This window comes from Scomber scombrus, chromosome 11, assembly GCF_963691925.1.
Source record: "Scomber scombrus chromosome 11, fScoSco1.1, whole genome shotgun sequence".
NCBI lineage: Eukaryota > Metazoa > Chordata > Actinopteri > Scombriformes > Scombridae > Scomber > Scomber scombrus.
The window spans coordinates 20,273,330-20,294,764 of NC_084980.1; the positions used below are offsets into that span (position 1 = coordinate 20,273,330).

Consider the following 21,435-nt stretch of genomic DNA (forward strand, 5'->3'; position numbering starts at 1 on the left):
ACGAGCCTTTTTGGGCCCAGGAACTCACATTGGGCACTTGTGATAAATAGCTCCAGCAATGACAGAACGCAGAAATCAGATGCTATCATTTGAATAGCTGTTTCCTAATAGGCCACCATTAATCCAGAAACCCCCCTTGAGCTTTTTGCAAATCTAATGATACTTCAAGGGAGGTATTTCTCTCTCTCTCTGATGAATACACACTCTATGGGAGATGATATTGAAACAAATGGAAACCTCTCTAAAGCAAGTGCACCTTTATTACAAGAATGAGTGCCTTGAAAAGAAAACAGACTTATGTTTAACTCATTAGACATACAGCCTCAAACCACTTGCTGCAGGCCTGTTTATCTATCCTACCTATCTACAGCAGTTCCCTAAACTTTCAACACATTTTTCTGACAGTGTCTGACAATCATATGACTAGTGTTATTGAAAGCCCTCTAGATGAATCATTATGTCTGCACCCCCTTGCCCGCAGCTACAATTGTAAGGCATGAATTAACCAGTTTCGGGTGATGTGTATGTTGCTACACTATTCTACACGTCATCATGCTTTATCTCCACAGTACATCAACAGACAGTATGTAAACACAGCATTGTTTAAACATAATAGTTTGTTTCTAAATACACACCAAGAGCTCTACTCAGAGACATTTCCACTACGCATGTCTGCAGTGTTTAACAAAACAAAGCAAATATTGGGTAATAAATTCATGACACCAGTTTTTCCCTTTATTTCTTTACAGTACATAAACCTCAGACATGACTTGGTTTAGGAGGTCAAAGGTTACCCAAATGAAATACTGTAATATAAGAAAACAGTGTGGTGTTTTGCACAATTTAATTCCTGTTTTTATAACAAAGATTAAGACAGGTCAACCATCTCCCATGATTATACATTAACTAATGATAGTGGCCAGAAGTGACAGAAGACATGTGGAGCAACTACAAGCACACAATTATCCTCCCTGTATCACCCTCTTTGTTTGCTTTCTTGACAAGCAATGCCCAAAGCTCTTTAGCCCAGCACATGAAAGACGCAGGAGGAAGCAGCTGTATTCATCATTTATTTTGACTGCTGTGGTGCACCGGCATGTGCCAGGGTAAAATGCTTTGGAGATAGCCCAGTCGTTCATCTTTCGTGCTTTATTTCATTACACTGCATCATTCTTTAGTCTTTCTTCGCCACCTTTTCCTCTTCTTCTGGGTTGTAAACGCTGACGGTGAACTCACCGGCCTCTGTGCCATACTTGTTCTTGACCAGGAGAGCATATTTGCCAGAGTCAGCTGTGGTGACGGCGCCGATTGTGATGCTGGCAAACTTTCCGTGCTCGAACTTGAGATGGTAGTGGTCGTCAGATGTCAGCTCCTTTTCATTCTTGATCCAGCTTACCTCAGGTACGGGCTCGCCCCAGACATTGCCAGTCAGGTTCAGGGACTAAAAGGAAGAAGGAGGGTGAGACAGAGTTGATGTTTCTCATGAAAAAATGGATTCCAAACAATCTTGTTAGATTTCCGAGGAAAGAGGCGCCCCGAGTATTGAGCCAAGAAAAAGAAAGTGAAAGGTGAGGCAAGGATGTCAACACACTTTATTAACAGAGTATATATCTAATTTATTTACCTTGCCCTCCTGGATTGCAACCACATCTGGCAAGCCTCCAACAACACGAGCGCGGTCTAAACGAGAATTATGAGAGTGAGCCAAGAAGCAAATGTCACCCGTCAGTCAGCCACTTAACCTGAAGAGTATTTGACTCAACAAACAGACTTAATGCAGTCATTCAACATTCACATAACTCTGACTTTTAAACATTTGATAACTTTAGATCAACACCCGAAATGAATGACAGATTACTTTACAATAGATTTAACTCTACCACATGCATGAATTATATTTTCCAAAATGTTCGGGCTGAGAATTTCCTTTCCATATTTCACAAGTGGAGACATTCAACTGCAGAAAAAACATTTTCCATGAGTGATGACTAGTAGATTCATGCATCTTCAATTCCTCTGAATCCAATTTCAAACTTCTACTAAAACTCTGGTAGCCGGTATGTCCAGAAAAATATTACATCATTCAGAGAGCTTCGTCTCTTGGGAGAAAACAAAGAATAAATAACCACTTACTTCTCTCTGCAATTGCTGCCGCCCTACGGAAGGAAGGAAACAGACATTGTCAGAAGCATCTTAAAATGGCATCACAGGCAGAATGGTCACATCATTTTTTATTCTTTTTTGCAAAGCTATACAATGCCAGGAAGTGTATTTGGAGTGTCTATACAGGGCTCACAAAGTGCAGATGAGTCTATTTTAAGTGTGTGAATGCTGTTACTATGTATTTGTGTAAACATCCTTTTCAGACAGAATTACGCAACTTGAAAATCAAGTCAGATGGGTTTGTTTACTTACTTGAGCCTTTGGAATTCTTCAAATGCCTCTTCCCATGCTGCAAAAGAGCAAATCAGCAATTATTACTCATTTCCATAAGAGCAAAAATGTTCAAAGTCAATGGTACCTGAGTCTTGAGAAACAATCTGAAAAATCATGTTCGTTTGAACTTTAAAACCGTTCCTCACCCTGGCCAGACAGATCAAAGACCCTCTTTACACCGTCCTTGCCATCAAAGATGTCCATGGTGTATTTGCCCTTGTCCTTCTCAGTGGGCTCATTGATCTTAAGCCAAAGTTGCTCTCCTGTGACTCCAGACTTAACTCTCTCTGAGGCAGACATCTTAGCATCTCTAATGAACAGAGGGGTAAAACAAAAAGATCACAAAGTGTGCAAGTGTTTATACAGTAACCATACATTCTGCACAATTATCCCTGTATTATTACGAAAAGGAAGACATCTGATCTCTGTACACAACTGAAAGAATTAGGCTGACAAATGGGGAGCTTTTGTAGTAAACAATTGTGGTTAAAGTAGCCAAATTCATACACATGCATTTGGTAACGACTACATTAAATCTGAGTCTAAAATAGTTGTGTTCACATAAGTGTGTACCATGAATAAGGTTGATTTTACATACTTGTGAAGCCAACCAACACGCTGCTCCTCAGTGTAATATGTGACCATGGAGTAGAGGATGATGCCGTGTTCAGTACTGACAACTTTAACTTCAGTGGAGGAGTTGGCTAAGAGGAAAAAAAGGAAGGCATTTATTTAATGGTATACAACACTGCATAAAATATTTAATTCGTTAGCTGTCAAAAGTTCATGCTTTGACTATGGTATGAGTGGTTCGTCATTATCACTTGTGTTAAGTTTGATGACTCACCAATAACTCTGAACAGCTCATTCATCACAGCCTGGTAGCCTGGAGAAAAATGACAACAGCAATTAATGTAATAATTACTAATCTTACATTTTGCTTTGCAAGACTAACAGCACAAGCGTCTACTTCAAACAGTGAAAATGTGACATCAATGAAAGACTTTACCCTCATCTGTCAGACTGAAGGTGCTCTTATCTTTGCCTCTCTCGTCCTTTAGGGTTACCTTGTAAATACCCGCATCCTTCTTGCAGATCTAGGGATACAAGTAAAAGCTACATGAGTATCCTTGAGAAAACAATGTATCCCCTTCTACCGTAAACAGAGACAAACACAGTGTAATTCTTGGGACAGAAAATAGACAGTAGAACAGCCAGACGGAGACCAACTAAACCGGAAAAGGTAAGCTTTTCTCCCGCCTGGGATGCAGCAGGCGTTAAATGGAAAACATGTAAAAGGGAAGACAATGAGGACACATGGAGACATTATAGGCGTCAACTTATGGCAGCAAAGTTTATGTCCAGACTTTGGGTCGTGGCATCGGGGGAACGTCGTGGGCAGGTGGCTTTTTTCCTTCTTTTTCTTTTTTCTCTTGCTTAATAATGCACTGTAAATTAGACAGATAAGCCAGTTAATGCAAACGCAAGTGACAGGAGTGGCGATGAACAGGCCACCTCTCCTGAGCTCATGCAATGACACCAACCCTCTCTTTGTAAGTAATGTTATACATTTTCAACTTCACTGGCACCGGCATTGACTTAAAGACCAGATAAACATAATCAAAGGAGAGCTGTCCAGTTTTAAATTTATTTTAAGGTAGCCAGTGGAGTTAAATTGTATGTGAATGAATGAATGAATGAATCACACAGATAAACCATATACTGTATTTACACTATATGGGTATAAATGCTGAAGAGTCTGACATAAAAGTCTGGTTGTTCAAATACAAAATCTACATTAGAAGAACAAAAATGTAAATTCCCAAGTACGACATGCTGACGTGCTGGCTCCAGCAGCACTCCAGCAGGACGCCAGAACATGAATATTTTTCTAATTGTTTCATAATTTATGATTCTGTGTGTCAGAGAGGATGGTTGGCAGCGTAGCATCTAGTCTATAGTCTATAATAGCTGCATTGGAAGCATCGCTTTTAGCTCTTTGCTCATGAGCTCATGACTCCCCACAAAGTATGGCCTCTGTCTAATGGGCTGACCTTTCCAATATTAAAGGTCAGCACACCGTCCTTATTCTCGATTTTCACAGCATCCTCGTCATCCTCTGCAATTTCAATGTCATCCTTGAACCAGGTGATTGCAGTCTCTGGTTTGATATTTCCTATCTGTGGAGTGAAAAGGAAGAGGTGGGAAATCATTTGTGATGCATCTTTAACAAAAACATCAACAGCAATATATATTTTTCTTACCTTGCATTTCAACAGCACGTCACATTCTGGAGTAACGGTGAAACCAAGGTACTCAACAAAGTGAGGACCTATGGACACAGAGGCAAAAACATGTTACAGAAACAAATAGCATACAAATATATACAAATATCAGTAAAGTAAAGACCTCTTACCTTGTTTCCTGATCCATTCTGCTCTCTCAAATTCAGATTTCTTTTGAAGCTCCCTGAATTCTGGATAACAAAAACATGAAATGTTAAAAAAAAGATTTTCAGTCCTCACAACATAAGTCTTTTCTTTTACATAACTAAAAATTCTCAGAGGCAATGCACCAGAAAGTTAGTTCCATGAAACATGAAAGTGTAAGAGTGATGAAAGGTTGTCTTCTGCTGCCCCTCAATGGTCATATACTTTAACTGCAGCAAATGCAATGTACCCAGCAGAGTGAGCATTTTCATGTGTTCCAAATAATCTGCAGGGCCCCTCTTCTTTATCGATATTTAATAAGAACATATTGAAAAATCTGTTTACACAGCATCAACATGGAAGTAAAATGTGCATGTGTACCTTCTCCAATGAGCACCAAACTGGTTGTGCCCTTAGCTTTGCCATCCACCAGGTTAAAGGTGAAAGTTCCCTCATCTGTGACCTCAAGAGATTCCGTGTACATTTCAATAATGCCAGTGGACTTGTCGAAGTGCATTTGGTATTTCTGGAAGCAAAAAGACATACAGCATATGTCAATTGTAAGTCTACAAGTAGTTTATGGAAGATTATACAAAATAAGACACATGGAACAACATGACAAAGAGAAAAATTAGATAAGAGTGTGATTCCTACCTTTCCCTCGGTAACAATGACATCGTTAAAGACATACTCCACTTGGCAGTCTGAGGTCCATTTTTCCAGCTGAGTCCAAAATCGCACGCGACCCTTCTCAAGCAATTCCATGGACATTTCTTGCTTAAAGGGAATAACTGGAGAGAACCACATTTTTTAAAGCCTTTATAGTATCAATATATATTATTCTATATAGCTATGCACCTGGTGAATAAGGTAACAGGCTTGGTAAGTACAATATCCAAGACATACCTGTAGTTATACTGTTTGTTGTGTAAAATGATAATGATAAAAAGAAAAAAAAGAAAATGTGGTATCAGCAATCAGTGTGGCTTGGTGGAGTATTTACCAGGGAACTTGTGCTCATGGCTGATGTCCAGAAGACGCAGGAGACCTGTCAAATAACAAATGACAGTGGCAACAAAATGTGTGAATGTCACAACCTTCGCATACCTCTCAGCGTCACTTAGCCTACCACTTGTTTTCCTTTTCTCTTGTTCGACAGTATTTTAAAAGAAGTAACATCAGTGCTGTCACAAGTCTGTCAAGACACGTGTCAAATACAACCTTGAATGTTACAGCAAGTCTGACAAACATACAGCACAACATTATTTGAGACAAGCTTCAAGACAACATGTATAAGGTCAACTTGTTGTTGTTGTTCTAACAGGAAAACAGACAGGGGTATACACTGCCCTTCAGGCCCTCCTTACAACTTTAGCACTGATGTCACCCGAACAAATAACAAGTGAATCGAGTTTCAGACACTCAAGACTTTGGGCTGACTCACCCTCCTCAGTGAGTGTGTAGCTGGAGGAGATGCCGTCAGTGTTGGTGACAACACAGGAGAAGATGCCCAGATCCTCCAGGGAAGGATTGTTGAAGATAGCTCTGGACCTGGAGATAAGGTCACATGAGGACAGCAGGGTAAATGAAAAAGAGGAAGGACTTGGGCAAGATGGGTTTCAACAATGTGAAGTGGAGTAGAGATAAATCAGTTCTATCCCCTGGAAGGTGCATGACAATGTGGGCGTGCATTGGATACTTACTTGCCATGTTCGGTGACAATAGTAAGGCGAGAGCTGTCTGTGATAGCCTTGTAATTCTTGGACCAAACAAACTCAGATCCCTCACTCATCTCAGAGCACTCGAATATCATAGAGATCACACCATCATCATCAACATCCACGTAAATATCCTTGGTGCCTAAGGAAGAAAGAGTAAATATGTGACTTTTACCAGTAAATGGTGATATCAGTAGATATAATGTGAGGAATACAAAAAGTGAATTTGTGTGCCATAAATAGTTATTTTATCTACTTTCCAGACCTACGTAGGAACCTCATGCGTCTGAATATTTGGGTTACATAACAATAACACTCACCAGGGTGAGTATGGGCCACGACTGGACCTAAGGTTGCTGAGGGATTTCCAACTCCAGCAAGATTTTGAGCACGCACATGGAAGACGTAGGATTTACCAGCCTTCAGCCCGGTCACCTGAGTTGGCACAGGAGAAATCAGAGGTAATTTTATCATCAGTAGATCTCAGCTTCATTTAAAAAGATACATAAAACAACCTATCATCTTCCTCACTTTCAAGTATTTCGTCTTGACGGCCTTCTCATGGACAGCCTTCCAGGACCCCTCTCCAGCAGAGGCCTCCTTGATGTCCACATAGTAGCCATTGATAGGAGTGCGGCCATCAAATGCAGGTGGCTCCCACAGCAGCACGACAGAGGAGTCACGTACCTCCAGCGCATGAACACTAACAGGAGCATCTTGAAGCAGAAACAGGGGGGGGGGGGGAATCATGTAAATCATAAGATTTGAATCTAACAATCATTAGATGTCAACTCAATTGTACGCCTATAGGAGATTTAGGTGCAACTTGCAGCATTCTGCACCAATAAAAACACTGTGATTAGGGAATATCTTTTGGTTACATGGAGTATGGATATATGGGAGTGACATAAAGTTTGAAAACCTATGACCAGGAGGAGCAATGAATCTGCTCTAAAAGGGCTTGTTTTTATGACAGCTAATAGTTGTTTTTGTTTTTTTTTCATTTCGTTTGTCATCTAATTGTCTCCTCAACCCATATTCTGAGACTCATGTGATAAAACACCTAAAAGTTGTGACTTGATTTGGCATGAGTTTGTTGAGCGTTTTGTCACTTTAAAGTTGTCTCTTATACTATACCTGGCACAGTAAGGGTCCACTCCTTGCACTCCATAGCTGCACTGGCCAGAGAGGCTTCGCTCACACCTGCCATGTTCATAGCACGCACCTGGAACTGGTAGAACACGTTCTCCTTCAGGTTCTCAGCCTAAGTAGAAACAAAATGCAGATAATTAGAAATGATTAAAAAAATATGAAATGATGTAACCCTGGGCAGCAGTGTAATGAATTATAATTACCACATACATAGTCTCATTTGTGCTTCATCATTTGTACACGACATGACAGTAGAGTCAAACTGCCTGCCAGCTTAACAAATTGCAATCAATAATGACACTGGGCATCGTGACTGAAATAAGATAATTTACTTTATAGGAGTTTGTAGTCACTGCCTGGTGGTTCATTTCGTGCCATTGCCCAACAACGCCTCCCTTCACGGTCCTATAGTCCACAAAGTATCCCCTGATATCAGCTCCTCCGTTATCAGCAGGTGCGGACCAGCTCAACACCATGTAATCCTTGAGAGCTTCCAGCTGGACCACTTTGGTGGGCTTTCCAGTGATGGCTGGAAACAGAGTGGATGGTCAGTATTTACTGTAGAAGAATAAATGTTGTTTTTTTTTAAAGAGGATCATTTTCAGATATTCAGATGTAGGAATACACATTGAATCTCGTAAGTCATCTCATACAAATGATTAACAAACATTATCATCACAAATAACAAATATTGCAAGGATCTTAGTTGTCATTAGTGTTAAGATCTCACGACGAGTACTACAGTTAAACAAGCTGCATGCTTTGGGCACAGAAGCAACACACTTTTTTTAGAGACATTGTAATGGACGAAGTACTTACACTCGAGGCCAGAAGCTGGATAACTTTCACGCTAAAGAAAATCTCCGAAGCCAGACGAGATTCTCATTAGATTCATGCTCTTTAAGAAGACAATGTTTAAGCTTTCACCTTGGCCATGCACCAAGAGTCACCCCTGAGGAGTTATCAAATATCAAGACAGAAAGCGAGCAAAAAAAACAATTATACAGAAATCAATACACAAAGTACAAGCAATGCAGAAGATCATCTAATTTGTTATTTGACCTTGTCATTAATTAATGAAAGAATGGGCACTGGCAAAACAGGTCCTGAGACAAATATCAGTGATGAGTAGGACAGGCAGGCACATGCTAATAAATTAGGAGCCACAAACATGTTATATGCTACTTGAATTCATTAAATTAAAGAAATGCAAGAACTGTTAGGTGCAAGAGATGGTATATAAGAAGCAAACTGTATCTGAACAGAATCTAACTGACCAGATACAGAAAAATTGATTATTAAAGTGAAAAACTGGCATGATGAACAAGGTTCATGAACAACGATGAGTTAAGAGAAGCTAACTGCTCAGTTGCAAAGAGCAGATAGCTGCAGCAGGTCATGTGTATGAATGTGTCTAATGAATTTAAAGTTTACATGAATGAAAAAAATGTTTAAAAATGGCTGGGAGGATGGAGCAGAGGGACAGAGAATGGCTTGAATGCTACAGGCAAACTGAACTAATGGAGATGAGATGTGAGGACACTCACAGATGGCAGCCTGTACAACCACAGCATCAGAATCGGCGGAGCTGTGGCTGTATCCAGCAGCATTAACGGCCTTCACCCTGAACACGTAGTTTTCCCCAGTGGTCAGGCCATGACACACAAACCTGAGCACATTCAAAAACGAGAGGTCAAGAATCTGATGTTATTATTGCACTCAATTTCAACAGCAGAAGTAAGAGTTAGAAACTTTTACGCAACTGTGAAAATAAATGACAGCCATCAGAATGTAGTTTTACGAAGGTTACTTGGAGGCTTACACCTTTTCCTTCACAATGCAATCTGCATCCTCACTGCTCGATGCCACTAAAATCTACACACTGGTCCTTTAAGCAATCAATTATATTTTTAAACCATGTATATGTCATGTGAATTCATAGACCCAGAAACGACTTTACAGCAACTGCTAAATTAACTACCTGGTCTGCTTGACAGGTTTGTTGTTGCAAGGCATCCAGACTTCAGTGCCCACCACACTACATTCAATATAGTAGCCCACCAGGCGTTTTACATCCTTAGATGCCCCCCAGGAGACCACCACAGTGGTATTGGTGTTCCTGATGGCAACTGGATTGCCTGGTATTGAGGGCAGGTCTGAAAAGAAAGAAGGTGTGTAAGAGATTGGGATCAGACAGTATAGTGTAAAAGAGCCTGCAGTCTGGAAAGCAAACAAATCATCCTATGATATAGATTTCAGTTCATATATACAAGAAGGTCCTGAAAAAAATATAACACCAGCACTGATAGATATGCAAGTCTTTCCAGCTCACCGAGTTTATCGCCAACAGTGATCTCCTCTGTGGCTACAGAGGACTCACCCACACCAGCGGAGTTGCAGCAGCGCACACGGAAGCTGTAGGATTTATTCTCTGCCAGGTCAAACAGGGCAAAGCGAGGAGACTTGACTGGCATGCCGGTATTCACTCTCTGCCAGATATCTGTCCCTGAAATACGCTGGGGTGGAGAGAGAGTCAGAAAAAATGTCAGAGAGAAAGAAGAAAAACATGACAATAATTGGTGAAATCTGACAACTGGAATTTAAGACAATCCACTGTATATAATGGTTATGTATGAGGGTGCTCATATCTCCACATGCAATGTCTACTTTAACTGTCTGCAGCAGTTGTGACATATCAACCATTTTTTGTACTTCTTTCATGTGAAATAAAAGTCATCCAGCAATTCACATAACAAAAAGCAAAAATTAGATGAAAGTCTAAAATATCAACATAATTTGGAACAGCCTACATATGTATTTTCTGCTTTCCTATCCAGATAGAAAAAAAAAAAATTGAGACCCCCTTAGATTTGTCTGTGGGGTGCCTGTTGTCTTAGGGGATATTATTAGTGATGACTGAGTAATGAGTAGTTTAATACCTAATCATTTTCAGCAGGATAGTTAGATACCAATGTTCTATTGTATTACCAACGAAATAACACCAGTGCTCTAGATTGTTTTATTGTTAACAATGGTCACTGTAGATATTATTATTCTCTCTGGAAATATCGTGTTCATAAATAAATTAGCTCTTATGCAGTTGCATGTGTGGTTCATTAGTAATTTAACAGTGGGCTCAGATGCAGCTTAGCCAATCAGAACATATAAATCCACTTTATATAAAGAGAAACAAAATCCAAACTAATGCATTTTCAGATTGCAAAATAATGTTACTTCAAAACATATTACAAACACAGTTATCCACTTCTCCTCACCTTTTCAATGTAATACATGACTCCCTCATGACCCCTCTGGATTGGAGGCTTCCAGGCGAGCACCACGTAGCTCTTAGTTGCCTCGGTAACCACAACATCATTGGGTTCTCCAGGGACCACGCCCACTGAGGAGGCAAGGGGTAGTTCACATTATTTGGTTGAAGTCATCATAACCATATAAAGACTGTTACGTTGGGTTTACATTAAAAAATGTAAAATTAGTTTAAAGTTGTCATACCAGTGGGATCCTCCTCTGTGAACTTGATCACCCCAGTCCACGGGGCTGAGGGACCAGCTGTTGGGGGGGAAAAATAAATCAAATGAAGTGTTGTTGTTAGCTTTTTTGCAGCTTGTAGGCATAACTCTGATGTGTCTCTCACCATGGAGGCGGGCTCTGTCAGAGGGGTCCATGGCCACCACTGGCTCTGAGACACGAGATGGACGGCTGACTCCTGATTTGTTCAAGGCTGTCACCCTGAAGATGTAAGAACGGCCCTCCACCAGTCCTGTGACAGGGAAGCGGGCGTACTTGACTGGAGTGTCATTGCACTGGGCCCAGTGGTGGGTGCCTACCTCACACCTGCCAAAAAACATATCAATCTGATTTGTGAACACAACAAGCAGCGTTGCAATTTAGTTATCATGAAGAACTCTTTACACTGCTAAACAGTCATCTTATAAGTTAATTTTAAGTTACCTCTGACTCACACTGAGCCCTAATTGATGTGCAGTTGATGTTGAAGTTAACTGTTCATCATTCATACTAGCTGCCCACATACAGTAACAGAATGATCTGAGCTATAATGGGTATGCAGGCGTATGTGTTTTATTTATCTGGGAGATTATATTTATCTGTCACAATGACAGTTCAGTGTGAATCTAAGGTGAAATAGGGCTAGTTTCACATCTCAAGTTTCACTACATATCCTGTATACAAAATCTCACCATATCCTAACTTTCATCCTCCTAACAGGTGGATGAAAGTTATTCAAAATTTCACCAGCAAACAAATATACATAATAGGTGGAGAAAATATTGTAAAACCACAAATTAATGAGCTGCCCAACCTATCAATGTAGTATCCCAGGATGTGACTGCTGCCCTCCACCGCTGGTTGCTTCCAGGTTACCACCACATAGTCCTTGTTGGCATCATGACAGTGAACATCCAGGGGGGCCACGGGAACCCCCTCCACTTCCACCTCGGTATCTGGCATAGGAACACACACACACACACATATTAAGGGACACATATACACACACTTGTGAGTAGTGCTGTTTCTAAATCAGTCTGGTCTCAATTACGTACTCAGTTTCTTTTTTCAGGTCTACTTATGCCATTTCTATGATAGATATTAGTTTGGTTATATAATGTTAACGTTGAAGGAAATTCTCATGAAGATCCCTTTGTGTGTATAAACCTGTGGATTTTTAGCTCAAACAGAGAACACTCTGTGGTTTCATTTCTGACGTGGAGACAGATATAGAATCAACATGCCACAGTGGAAACCCAACACCCCAAAGCAGAGAGAGCGTTGTCACTTAGAGACATGGCAGTTTTGAGTGGTTCTCTACTTCAACTGTGAGTGTCGTGATTGTTAATATGTTGCTTTACTCTGTACACAACAAAGTAAAGCCACTTTTAAGTTGTTTCACATTGACAACAGTGGTAATCACAACCATAAAATTCAGCACAGACATGAAGCTTGCTTTAAATATCCCAACTGAAACTTTCAATACCATACAAAAGTGAAAAGTCCCAATTGATGCAATAACATAAACATCCACAGTTACAATATTTATCAGGCAGTTTACCTTTGACAAACACATAGGCAGAGTAGGTGTCAAAGCCAGACTTGGTGTTGACGCGCAGAGTGTACATGCCCTCATCTTCCTTGTTGAGGTGGATGAGGGTGAGTGTAGCACATTCCCCAGACCAGTGGGTGTGTACCCATTTAGAGGGCTTCAAGGGCACAGCTGATAGGAGATGTCAAAAACAAAAGAGGTGTGATATGCTACGTATAGTACATTATTACAAATGAAGGAAATAAACAGTTATGAAGAAAAAATAATGCACTATTTTCTTACTTACAGTCTCTGTACCACACAACATCAGGTTGGTATTTCTTCACAGTGGGATACACAATGACTGTGCAGCCCAGGCTCAGTGTCTGACCCTCATGACCAAAGGCCACTTCAAATTTGTCAATGATGGTGGTCTTAAAGGTAACACCATGCTCAGCGCAGAAACCATCTGTGGAGATGGAGGAAAAATAGAAAATTAAACACAATAAAGAAATGTTAATAAAAGATTAAGAATTAAAAAAGAATTAAATACAATTCTTTGAAGTGACTTACGTGGCTTAACATCAAGCGGGCCTGCCTCCTTACCCTCCCCGAACCCTGAAACAGAGAAATATATCAGTAAGCAACCTTGTTGTAAGGTTCTCTGATACACATTTGACAAGAGTAAAACATGATATACATAGGTGTAAAAAAACAACTTTTACACTTGAGTATAAGCTTTAGGACTTTCCTGCAGCTTAAAGCCAATTAACTCCTGAAAAACAGACTATTAGACACAACTTTGCCATGCTTAGCTTACAATGGTGACATTTGAAACCTCTGTTACTGCTAAACAAAAGAGACAGGAGCAGCTGCAGGAGAAAGAGGGAACAGTAATCAGCACAGTAAGTAGTTACTTACTTTTGATAACAACAGTAGCCAGAGAAGACACTTCTCCTTTCACATTGAGGGCAGAGACGTGATACTGAGCAGTGTCCAAGAAATCACAGCTAAAAAGTAACACCAGACCACATGATAAATTACCAGTATGTCATTTGCATTAGCATTTAGCACTCTGTAGAGTATTTTCATCCCAAAACATACGAGTTGCGTATATTTTGGGTGCATTTTATTAATTCTAATGAGGCCATGCAGTGTGAGCTTAATGATTACCTACTTCTTGATCTCCAGGGAGTGCATGTTGTAACTGCTCTCAGCTATGTACTTCTCAGGGCGGGCCTTGGCATCAATCAGCACGTTGTTTTTATACCTTTAAGACATTAGAACAGCTGGTTTATTTTTACCATTGTCTTGAGAGTCTGTAATCGCAGGAGAGTGTTTGTATGTTCATTTCGCATCTGTGGAAAAGACACCAGGCTGATGACGAGAGCTTTGGACATAAACTTGTTTATGACACATACAAATTATTGCTCTCATCTGCCTCTTTTTTCATATGACTCAATGAAGGTGGGGACCAATGCAATTGGAACATAACTTACCAGGCAATCCTGGGTTTGGGCCATCCGGCCACAGTGCAGTGCAGTTTGACAGATCTGCCCTCCCAGGCAGTCTGTCCGCGGGGCTTGACGATAAACTCTGGAAGGTGTGTCAGGCTGTCTGGGTTCATTTTCTTACGGAACTCGATCCACTCATCCATCTGTATCAAGAGAGTGAAGCCAGATTGTGATATTGAGCACATGAGTAAATGTAGGCTTCATGTGAGAAATTTCTGAATATGACTTTGTCATTGTAAATCTACAAAGGAATGAAAAGGATTTACCGTCTTGCCCAGTTCCAAGAGTTCAGCAGATTCACGGACATGCATAGTCCTGGTTTTCTTCTCCACTTTAACATCAACGGTCTCCCTGGCCTCCCTGACAAACAGGTTCCTCATGGCCACATAGTTAATACCCTCCTCTGTCGAATGCTCCTCCTGGGCCTCCATCAGGCCCCGAACCTCCTCATGACTACAATACAACAAACCACCAAGGTGTGAGAGTAGCACCTTTTTCAGTGCCATCATAACAAATATACATCATCAATGTTCAGCATTAATGGTATTGATTTTTTTTACATCAACGATTATCAATCAATTACTTGGCCACTTACTTGGCTCTAAATACAGGGATAACATAGCCGATAACTTCTTTGTCCGTATCCATCGCCAGGTAGGGGCGTCTAGCTCTCTTGGGTAGTGGGCTCAGTTTAACCTCCTGCCCCTTCTCTGTCTTCACAGAGGTCTTCACGCTTAGAAAGAAGAAACAACAGTCACATTACTTGAACTACAAACGAAGACATCAAATGATATTACTATGTGCATTTTATGGTTTAGACGATAGTACCTTAAAACCACACTGTGGATAAGTATATTATCCGCAGTCCAAATTTAGGATAAGGCTGGTGATGGTTTTTTTTTATTTTATATTTTTCTTAGTGTCAACTAATCCCATAAATAGACCAAAACCAAAACAGTGCAATAGACTTCTATTTTTGGCCAAAAACTATTAAAACCACATAAGTGAGACATACTATTGCACTTGGTGACATGTTCCCTCGTTACAATGAAAATGTGTACTGTCATTTATTTTGAATTGATCCCACATGCATCTTACTGCTGTAAATACTCACTACAGCAGAACATTTGTATTCATCCACAGCTAAAATTAGACCCTAACAAATGCACTATTTACTCTGGTTTGAGTGACATTTGCCAAAAACTACACTGCCCAGCTGTTTTAGAAAATGACTCAGACTATTTAAAGGAGAAAACTGGTTTTGATGATTGACTTCTTCAATAAGATGGTTTAGGGAAGTTGTAAGCTTTGGTTATTTTATTTGTTAGCAGTCAGGATATGCTTTAATTGCACATACCTTCCTGTAACTAATGGTAACACTTTTCAATCATATTAATGGAATAAATCCCGGCACTCTGAACAGATAAAACAAGTTCTACACAATCCTGAATTCTTGTACTAATTAATTAATAACTGTATAATTTACTGAGTTCTAAATAATTAGACTACCAACATGTACTTTAAAATGGACCTATAGTCAAGAAAATACATGTACCTTACCTTGCGTATTTGTACTGACAAAAATGGAATAGAGAATATGTAACAATGGTGCGATCTAATAATAATGACAAAAATAGTCAACATACACTGCAAGGCCTCTCTGCATTCATAAAACTTTAAATAATTGTGCTGGTTATATAAAGACATATCCAGAATATGCAACTGTCCAGTTACTCAGAGATGGAAGATTTATTTCTGTCCACCACCTAGGATCCTGACCCATATTAAACTCCAATATCAGCCTCTGAGGTCTCCCTATTGTCAGCTTGGTTTATAAATGGATCTGGAACTGGTGGATGTGCAGCAGGGTGGAAAGGTTCAGTTTAAAGCCTTGCTTTCACTCTAAATCTCTGCCAAGCCAGCCCTAGTCTTTCTATTTGGCCTAAAGGAGTAGCAGCAAATCATGGCTTTGATAAACTCTGTTCCATGCTGGCGATGCAGGATCAAGTCGAAGGGGCTGAATGCGCAGCTGAGACTGACAGATGGAGACTCACAAAAGATTTCTGCAGTGTCAAGAAGTTATTTCTACTGCTGACGCACAAGGTGTGTTGAAAGGAAGTTTTTTTGTTCACAGCATTAGGAAGTCATGGGTATAAAAAAGTTTTAGTGCTGATAAAATGAATGAATTTCGTATAGTTTGTGTCAGTCTTAATATTATAATAAAAAAAAGTACCAACTGGAAACTTTTTATGCAGTGTATCCACCACAAGAAATAAGAATAGAAACTGACTAATCAACATTACAAGTAACTGTAAATACTGAATCTAGATCATTAATTATTAAACTTTGGTGAAGGCCAGTGCACAACTGTATACAACGTCATGACTTCCATAAAGTGTCTTTACAGTTGCCCTAATGGCAACGTCTCAGATCCCGCCTACAGAAATAGCTCTATGGTCCACAAATACATCTGGCAGCCATTCACTACAGCTGAAATTCCTTCCCTGACCCCGTTAAGAAAGAGTATGTGGTTCCAACATGTACACTGAGCTCTGCAGCTTGAAGGACAAAGGAACTCTGACCATATTACATATACAAATCTAATCTGCTGCACTTGGCAGGAATTGATTTTTAGAATTGATTTGATAGACAGTATCCATTTCACACAGCACTTATACTAAACTTTGAACATACTTTGATCAAGCTTTGACACATTATTTGACATACAAGTGAAAATAAAGGAAAAACAGCATAGATTTGAAAGAAATGTTGACGAGCAAACTTTTGGTATAAATTTAAGGCTGAAAAGGATAAGGTAATTTGTGCTTCATATTTTATATCAAGGCTTATATTTGGTCTGTAGAAAAGCAAAAAAAAATGGTAACAAAAACCCCCCAAACAAACCCAAAACAGAACAAAAGAAAAAGAAACCAAACAAACAAAATACCCCAAAACAAAACAAAAATGCACATAAACATTTTCCACAATTCGAAAAGCAAGTCAGGTGTCTTCAAATTGTTGGGTTTTTTTTGTCCGAAACACAGGGAAATTCTGTTTAAATCATAGATCTGTCGATCAGTGAACGAAATAATTGACTATTTGTGTCAGCTCTTTTATATTGTCATTTTCTTTGTATTATTGTATTCATTAGGTATTGCATTACTGTATTATAATGTCCTCATTGCTAAATGCGAAGTTGCTTCAGAGTACATTACTACAGCTAAGTAGAGCTAGCTAAGTAGAGGCTGATAGTTACAAACTTTACAACAGCTCACAGATGTCGACTTGAATCTGGGACTAGACCCAGATTTAAGTAATAAAATAAGATGTCGGGCATGAGTTAGACTCGACTGCTTTAAGGTGTGACTTACTTAAAACTCGATTCCCTAAAAACCTGACTTGACTCGACATTTGAAAGCAACACTCAGATGTCAAGTTTTGACCTGGTAATGGCAATAAAAAACTTTCTGTCAGGCAGGCCTTGCAGAGTCTCACAGCTTGAAGGCCTATGTATTCAAAGAACTTTCCCTTTCTTTCAGCTTTGTAAAAAATCATAAACACATAGCTTTGAAAAGCAAACATTCAAATGCTGGTACTCGTCAGAATTGAGAGATCTGAAGGATTTGAGTATGAAAACTAAGGACTTGACTTTTGTTTTGCAAAAGCCTCAAGAATAATTTGATGTGTTCTTGTAAAGGGACAACCCCCTGAAATTATTAGAGATGAACTGCTATGGGTAGCTGAAGACTGACACAGACAGAAACTTCTCCTCATTAAAACACACTTTGAGCTCCATGCTCTTCCTCTCCACTCCAGACCAGGGCAAATGTATCTATTCCAGTATTGAATATTTGAAAGAGGTGTCTGTGAAGACTCTCAGGTCTCATTCAGGTCATGGTTATCCAAGGAGGGTTGAATCCAAGGAGGGACTTCTTCAGAACTGTAGAAGCATTTTCTAGTATCTACATTCAAGTCCAGATGCCCTTGATTCAACCCTTCTTGGATTTGAAAGAGGTCTGCTTGAAAGTGGAAATGGCAAATTACATTAAGAGCAACTAATTATTATTTTACTGTTCTCAAATAGCAACCAGCTATAAGAAATGTTTTGGACACTACGCCTGCTTCACTCCCGTCCTCTTACCGATGGCTGGTGGACTTGACAGTCGAGAACGACTGCTGGCTAACAGCTGACTTGGAGCTCAGGTAATGGCTGCTCTCATGATGCTGCCTCTGGTGATGCTCCTGATGTTGACGGTGGTGGTGCTCCTGATGTTGACGGTGGTGGTGCTCCTGATGTTGATGTTGAACGTGATGATGCTCACGATGTTGATGGTGATGTTGATGATGCTCCTGATGTTGATGGAGCTCTTGATGTTGATGGAGATGTTGCTCCTGATGTTGATGGAGAAGGTGATGTCGCTGCTGCTTCTGCGACAGTTGTAAAGATCCTGACATCTTGAGGGCTACTCCGCCAACTTATAATGTCAAAATGTCTTTACTTTACCAGCTCTGTGAATCAATTTTATTGTTGTTATTCTAAATTGATTTCTGAACTCGGGGTTAGTTTAAGCGTGGGATTATGATTATGTTTTTTTGCTCTGTGTGAGCAAAAAAACATTAGCTCTTGTTAAGCTCTACTTCTACTGCATTAGATGAAGAAGCAGCAGGTAAGCAGACAGTGGCAGCATCGATGTGTCAACACGTTGTCAACGCTCGACATCTTGAATTTGTGGCTCCAAAGACAGCAGATGACAGTCGCCTCATAACGGTTTTGTGATTAACTTGAAAGCAAAATGTGGTGTAAAATGACAAAGTGGAGGTGTTGTGTTTGGCAATTTTAAGGACTTTGATCAATAACATACATATTACACTCTGACAAATTATAATATATCTTGATTAATTCATTTGATTTATTCACTTCATTATTTTCTTTATAAATTGATTAATCATTTGGTTTATGTAGAAAAAAGTGAAAAATGGCAATCTCTAATTTCCCAAATCAAAAACTGACATAATAAGTTGCTTGTTTTCTCCAAACAGTCCAAATCCCAAAGGATTTTAGTTCTTTATTCTAGAAAATTCAAATTTAAGAAGCTAAAATTTGTGAATCTTTTTGGCATTTTTGATTCAACAACCACAAACAATTGTCAAAATAGTTCATTTGGATCCGCAAATCAACTAATTGACAAATTGTTTCACTTCTTGTAGATACTGCTTGAATTAAACATGAAAAGCTCCCACTGGGCACAGGCCCATCACCATAGAACCACAGATCATTGTGATGTTATATGAACGGAAGTTTATTTATGTTTTGGTAATCAAAGTTAAAGTTTTTCCCTGGTGGTTGTGTCCTTTAGCAACACCAACTGCAGGCAGTGTACATGCCTCTTTATTTCTGTGGAGCTATAAACTATAAACTGAACTATAAGTTGTGAGGGCATTGAGTGCATGAAAAAAGACCTGAGACATAAAAACCTTTTGCTTTGATGTGCGTTAGATATTAATTGAATAGATGAGTTCTTAATTTAAAATGCCATTTCACTACAATGACACATGCACTTTTATTTACAAGGACACAGCTAAAAATGAACAAAACCTTGTTAGTATATGAGACATAAAACAGGTGAACATAAACACCTTAGTTAAACATACAAATAAATATATTAGGCACTTAAAAGCGGGCTTCAGACCTTATTGATTAATGACATGAAGTAGAGTAGCCAAATAATTCCTTATTAGACTTTTTAATAAAGAAATAATATACAGCACTCACCACCACCAAGAATCCACCAATAGTTCAAAAATAAGAGAAAGGGTGTGTTATTCCAAAAGTAGCTAAAGCAAGTCCAGATCCAGGCAAAGCAGCAGGGTGAGGGGCAGTGGACAGGAAGGCAGTCCACAGAACAAAAATAATGCTGCCACTCGGCAGAATGCACAAGACACCGTCAGGACCTTTTAAGGCTGGGGCAGCTTTAAATTTAGACCATGAGACCATGAGAAGGGCCAGACGAGCCGAGGAGCCTCTCCTCAGCCTGGCCCTTGGCTATATACTGGATTAAGGTGGGAAATGTGGGCGTTTCTGGTGTGTAGTTTACATGAAATAGCAGAAAAGAGCTGAAGTACTTAGTAGTGCTGAAGTTGCTACCTGTTGAGCAAGTTAACATGTTAATAAACTGTTTTCTGAAGCTGCACTGGAGTGTGTAACATTGTGACCATATATAGAAGTTATATTCTGGATATTGAAGCTGTTTCATTTAAGTATTTAACTAAAGCCCTTTGAACCTATAATTGTTTGTCCCCTCTGTCTGACAGACTTCTCATGCTCTAGTCCCCTCCCATTTCTACCACCCTGCCCTTCAGTCCTTCTCTTCCTACAACCTATCAGCACACGTTCAACAGTTTCTTTGCAGTTACAAGTCTCACATTTTTCTGACCCCCTCTTTTTCATGGTGTATAAAGTAGAGCCCGACCGATATATAGGTCACTCGATATTATCGGCTGATATTAGCCTATCACAGATATTGGTATTGGCATGTTGTCTGGTATGTGCCAATATATATTTTTTTTAAGTTTTAAGTTAGAAAGGCAGCATTTTATGTATATTTGTTACTTTTTCTTAATTCACATTTAATATAATACATGTTTTTTGTGCTATGCGTTTTTATTTATACTTATTTTTTATTTATATTTATACATTAAAGTTTATTGTTAAACTGTGAAACATCAGGCCTCCATTTAATTTCTTTGTCACAAAAGTTTGATAACCATATTTGAGGGATCATTGCAAAAAAGAGTGTTTGTGAAATGTATATATTTTGTATATAAAAGATTATCAGCCGATATATTGATATTTTTTTGACTCCCTAATATCGGTATTGGCATCAGCCCTAAAAATCCAGTATCAGTCAGGCCCTAGTATAAATAAATATAAATAGCATTGAGTCATAATCTTAACCTGGAAAAAAACACATCTTTCCTACATTTACCTCTATTACTTCTCATTCTGACAGACTTTTGAACTTTGAAATAATCTTTACCATTAGGGTTGTTATTCTAGATTTCCCAAGTAGTCATTATTCCGTGGTGAATTAGTGATTTTGCTTCTGATCTCCCAAAACAAAGTATCA

At 39.4% G+C, this 21,435-nt stretch overlaps 1 protein-coding gene across 1 annotated transcript; it reads right to left on the reverse strand.

Annotated features, from left to right (window-relative positions):
- Window positions 1–242: 242 nt before the first annotated feature.
- Window positions 243–19,028, reverse strand: myom1a (myomesin 1a (skelemin)). The gene is made up of 39 exons (XM_062428228.1): window positions 19,009–19,028; window positions 18,631–18,736; window positions 18,450–18,598; window positions 14,904–15,041; window positions 14,575–14,761; window positions 14,294–14,451; window positions 13,972–14,064; window positions 13,716–13,804; window positions 13,368–13,412; window positions 13,102–13,263; window positions 12,825–12,986; window positions 12,078–12,219; window positions 11,391–11,590; window positions 11,249–11,305; window positions 11,011–11,135; window positions 10,068–10,251; window positions 9,717–9,891; window positions 9,283–9,404; window positions 8,068–8,264; window positions 7,721–7,847; window positions 7,115–7,299; window positions 6,904–7,018; window positions 6,569–6,725; window positions 6,310–6,416; window positions 5,869–5,913; window positions 5,520–5,656; window positions 5,247–5,391; window positions 4,853–4,912; window positions 4,701–4,768; window positions 4,491–4,616; window positions 3,804–3,884; window positions 3,446–3,533; window positions 3,284–3,322; window positions 3,035–3,140; window positions 2,583–2,746; window positions 2,416–2,452; window positions 2,134–2,156; window positions 1,625–1,680; window positions 243–1,441 (listed from the first exon to the last, which is right to left on the reverse strand). Exons 1-39 carry the CDS (start codon window positions 19,026–19,028, stop codon window positions 1,175–1,177), a joined length of 4,644 nt encoding a protein of 1,547 aa, XP_062284212.1. The 3' UTR covers window positions 243–1,174.
- Window positions 19,029–21,435: the final 2,407 nt, after the last annotated feature.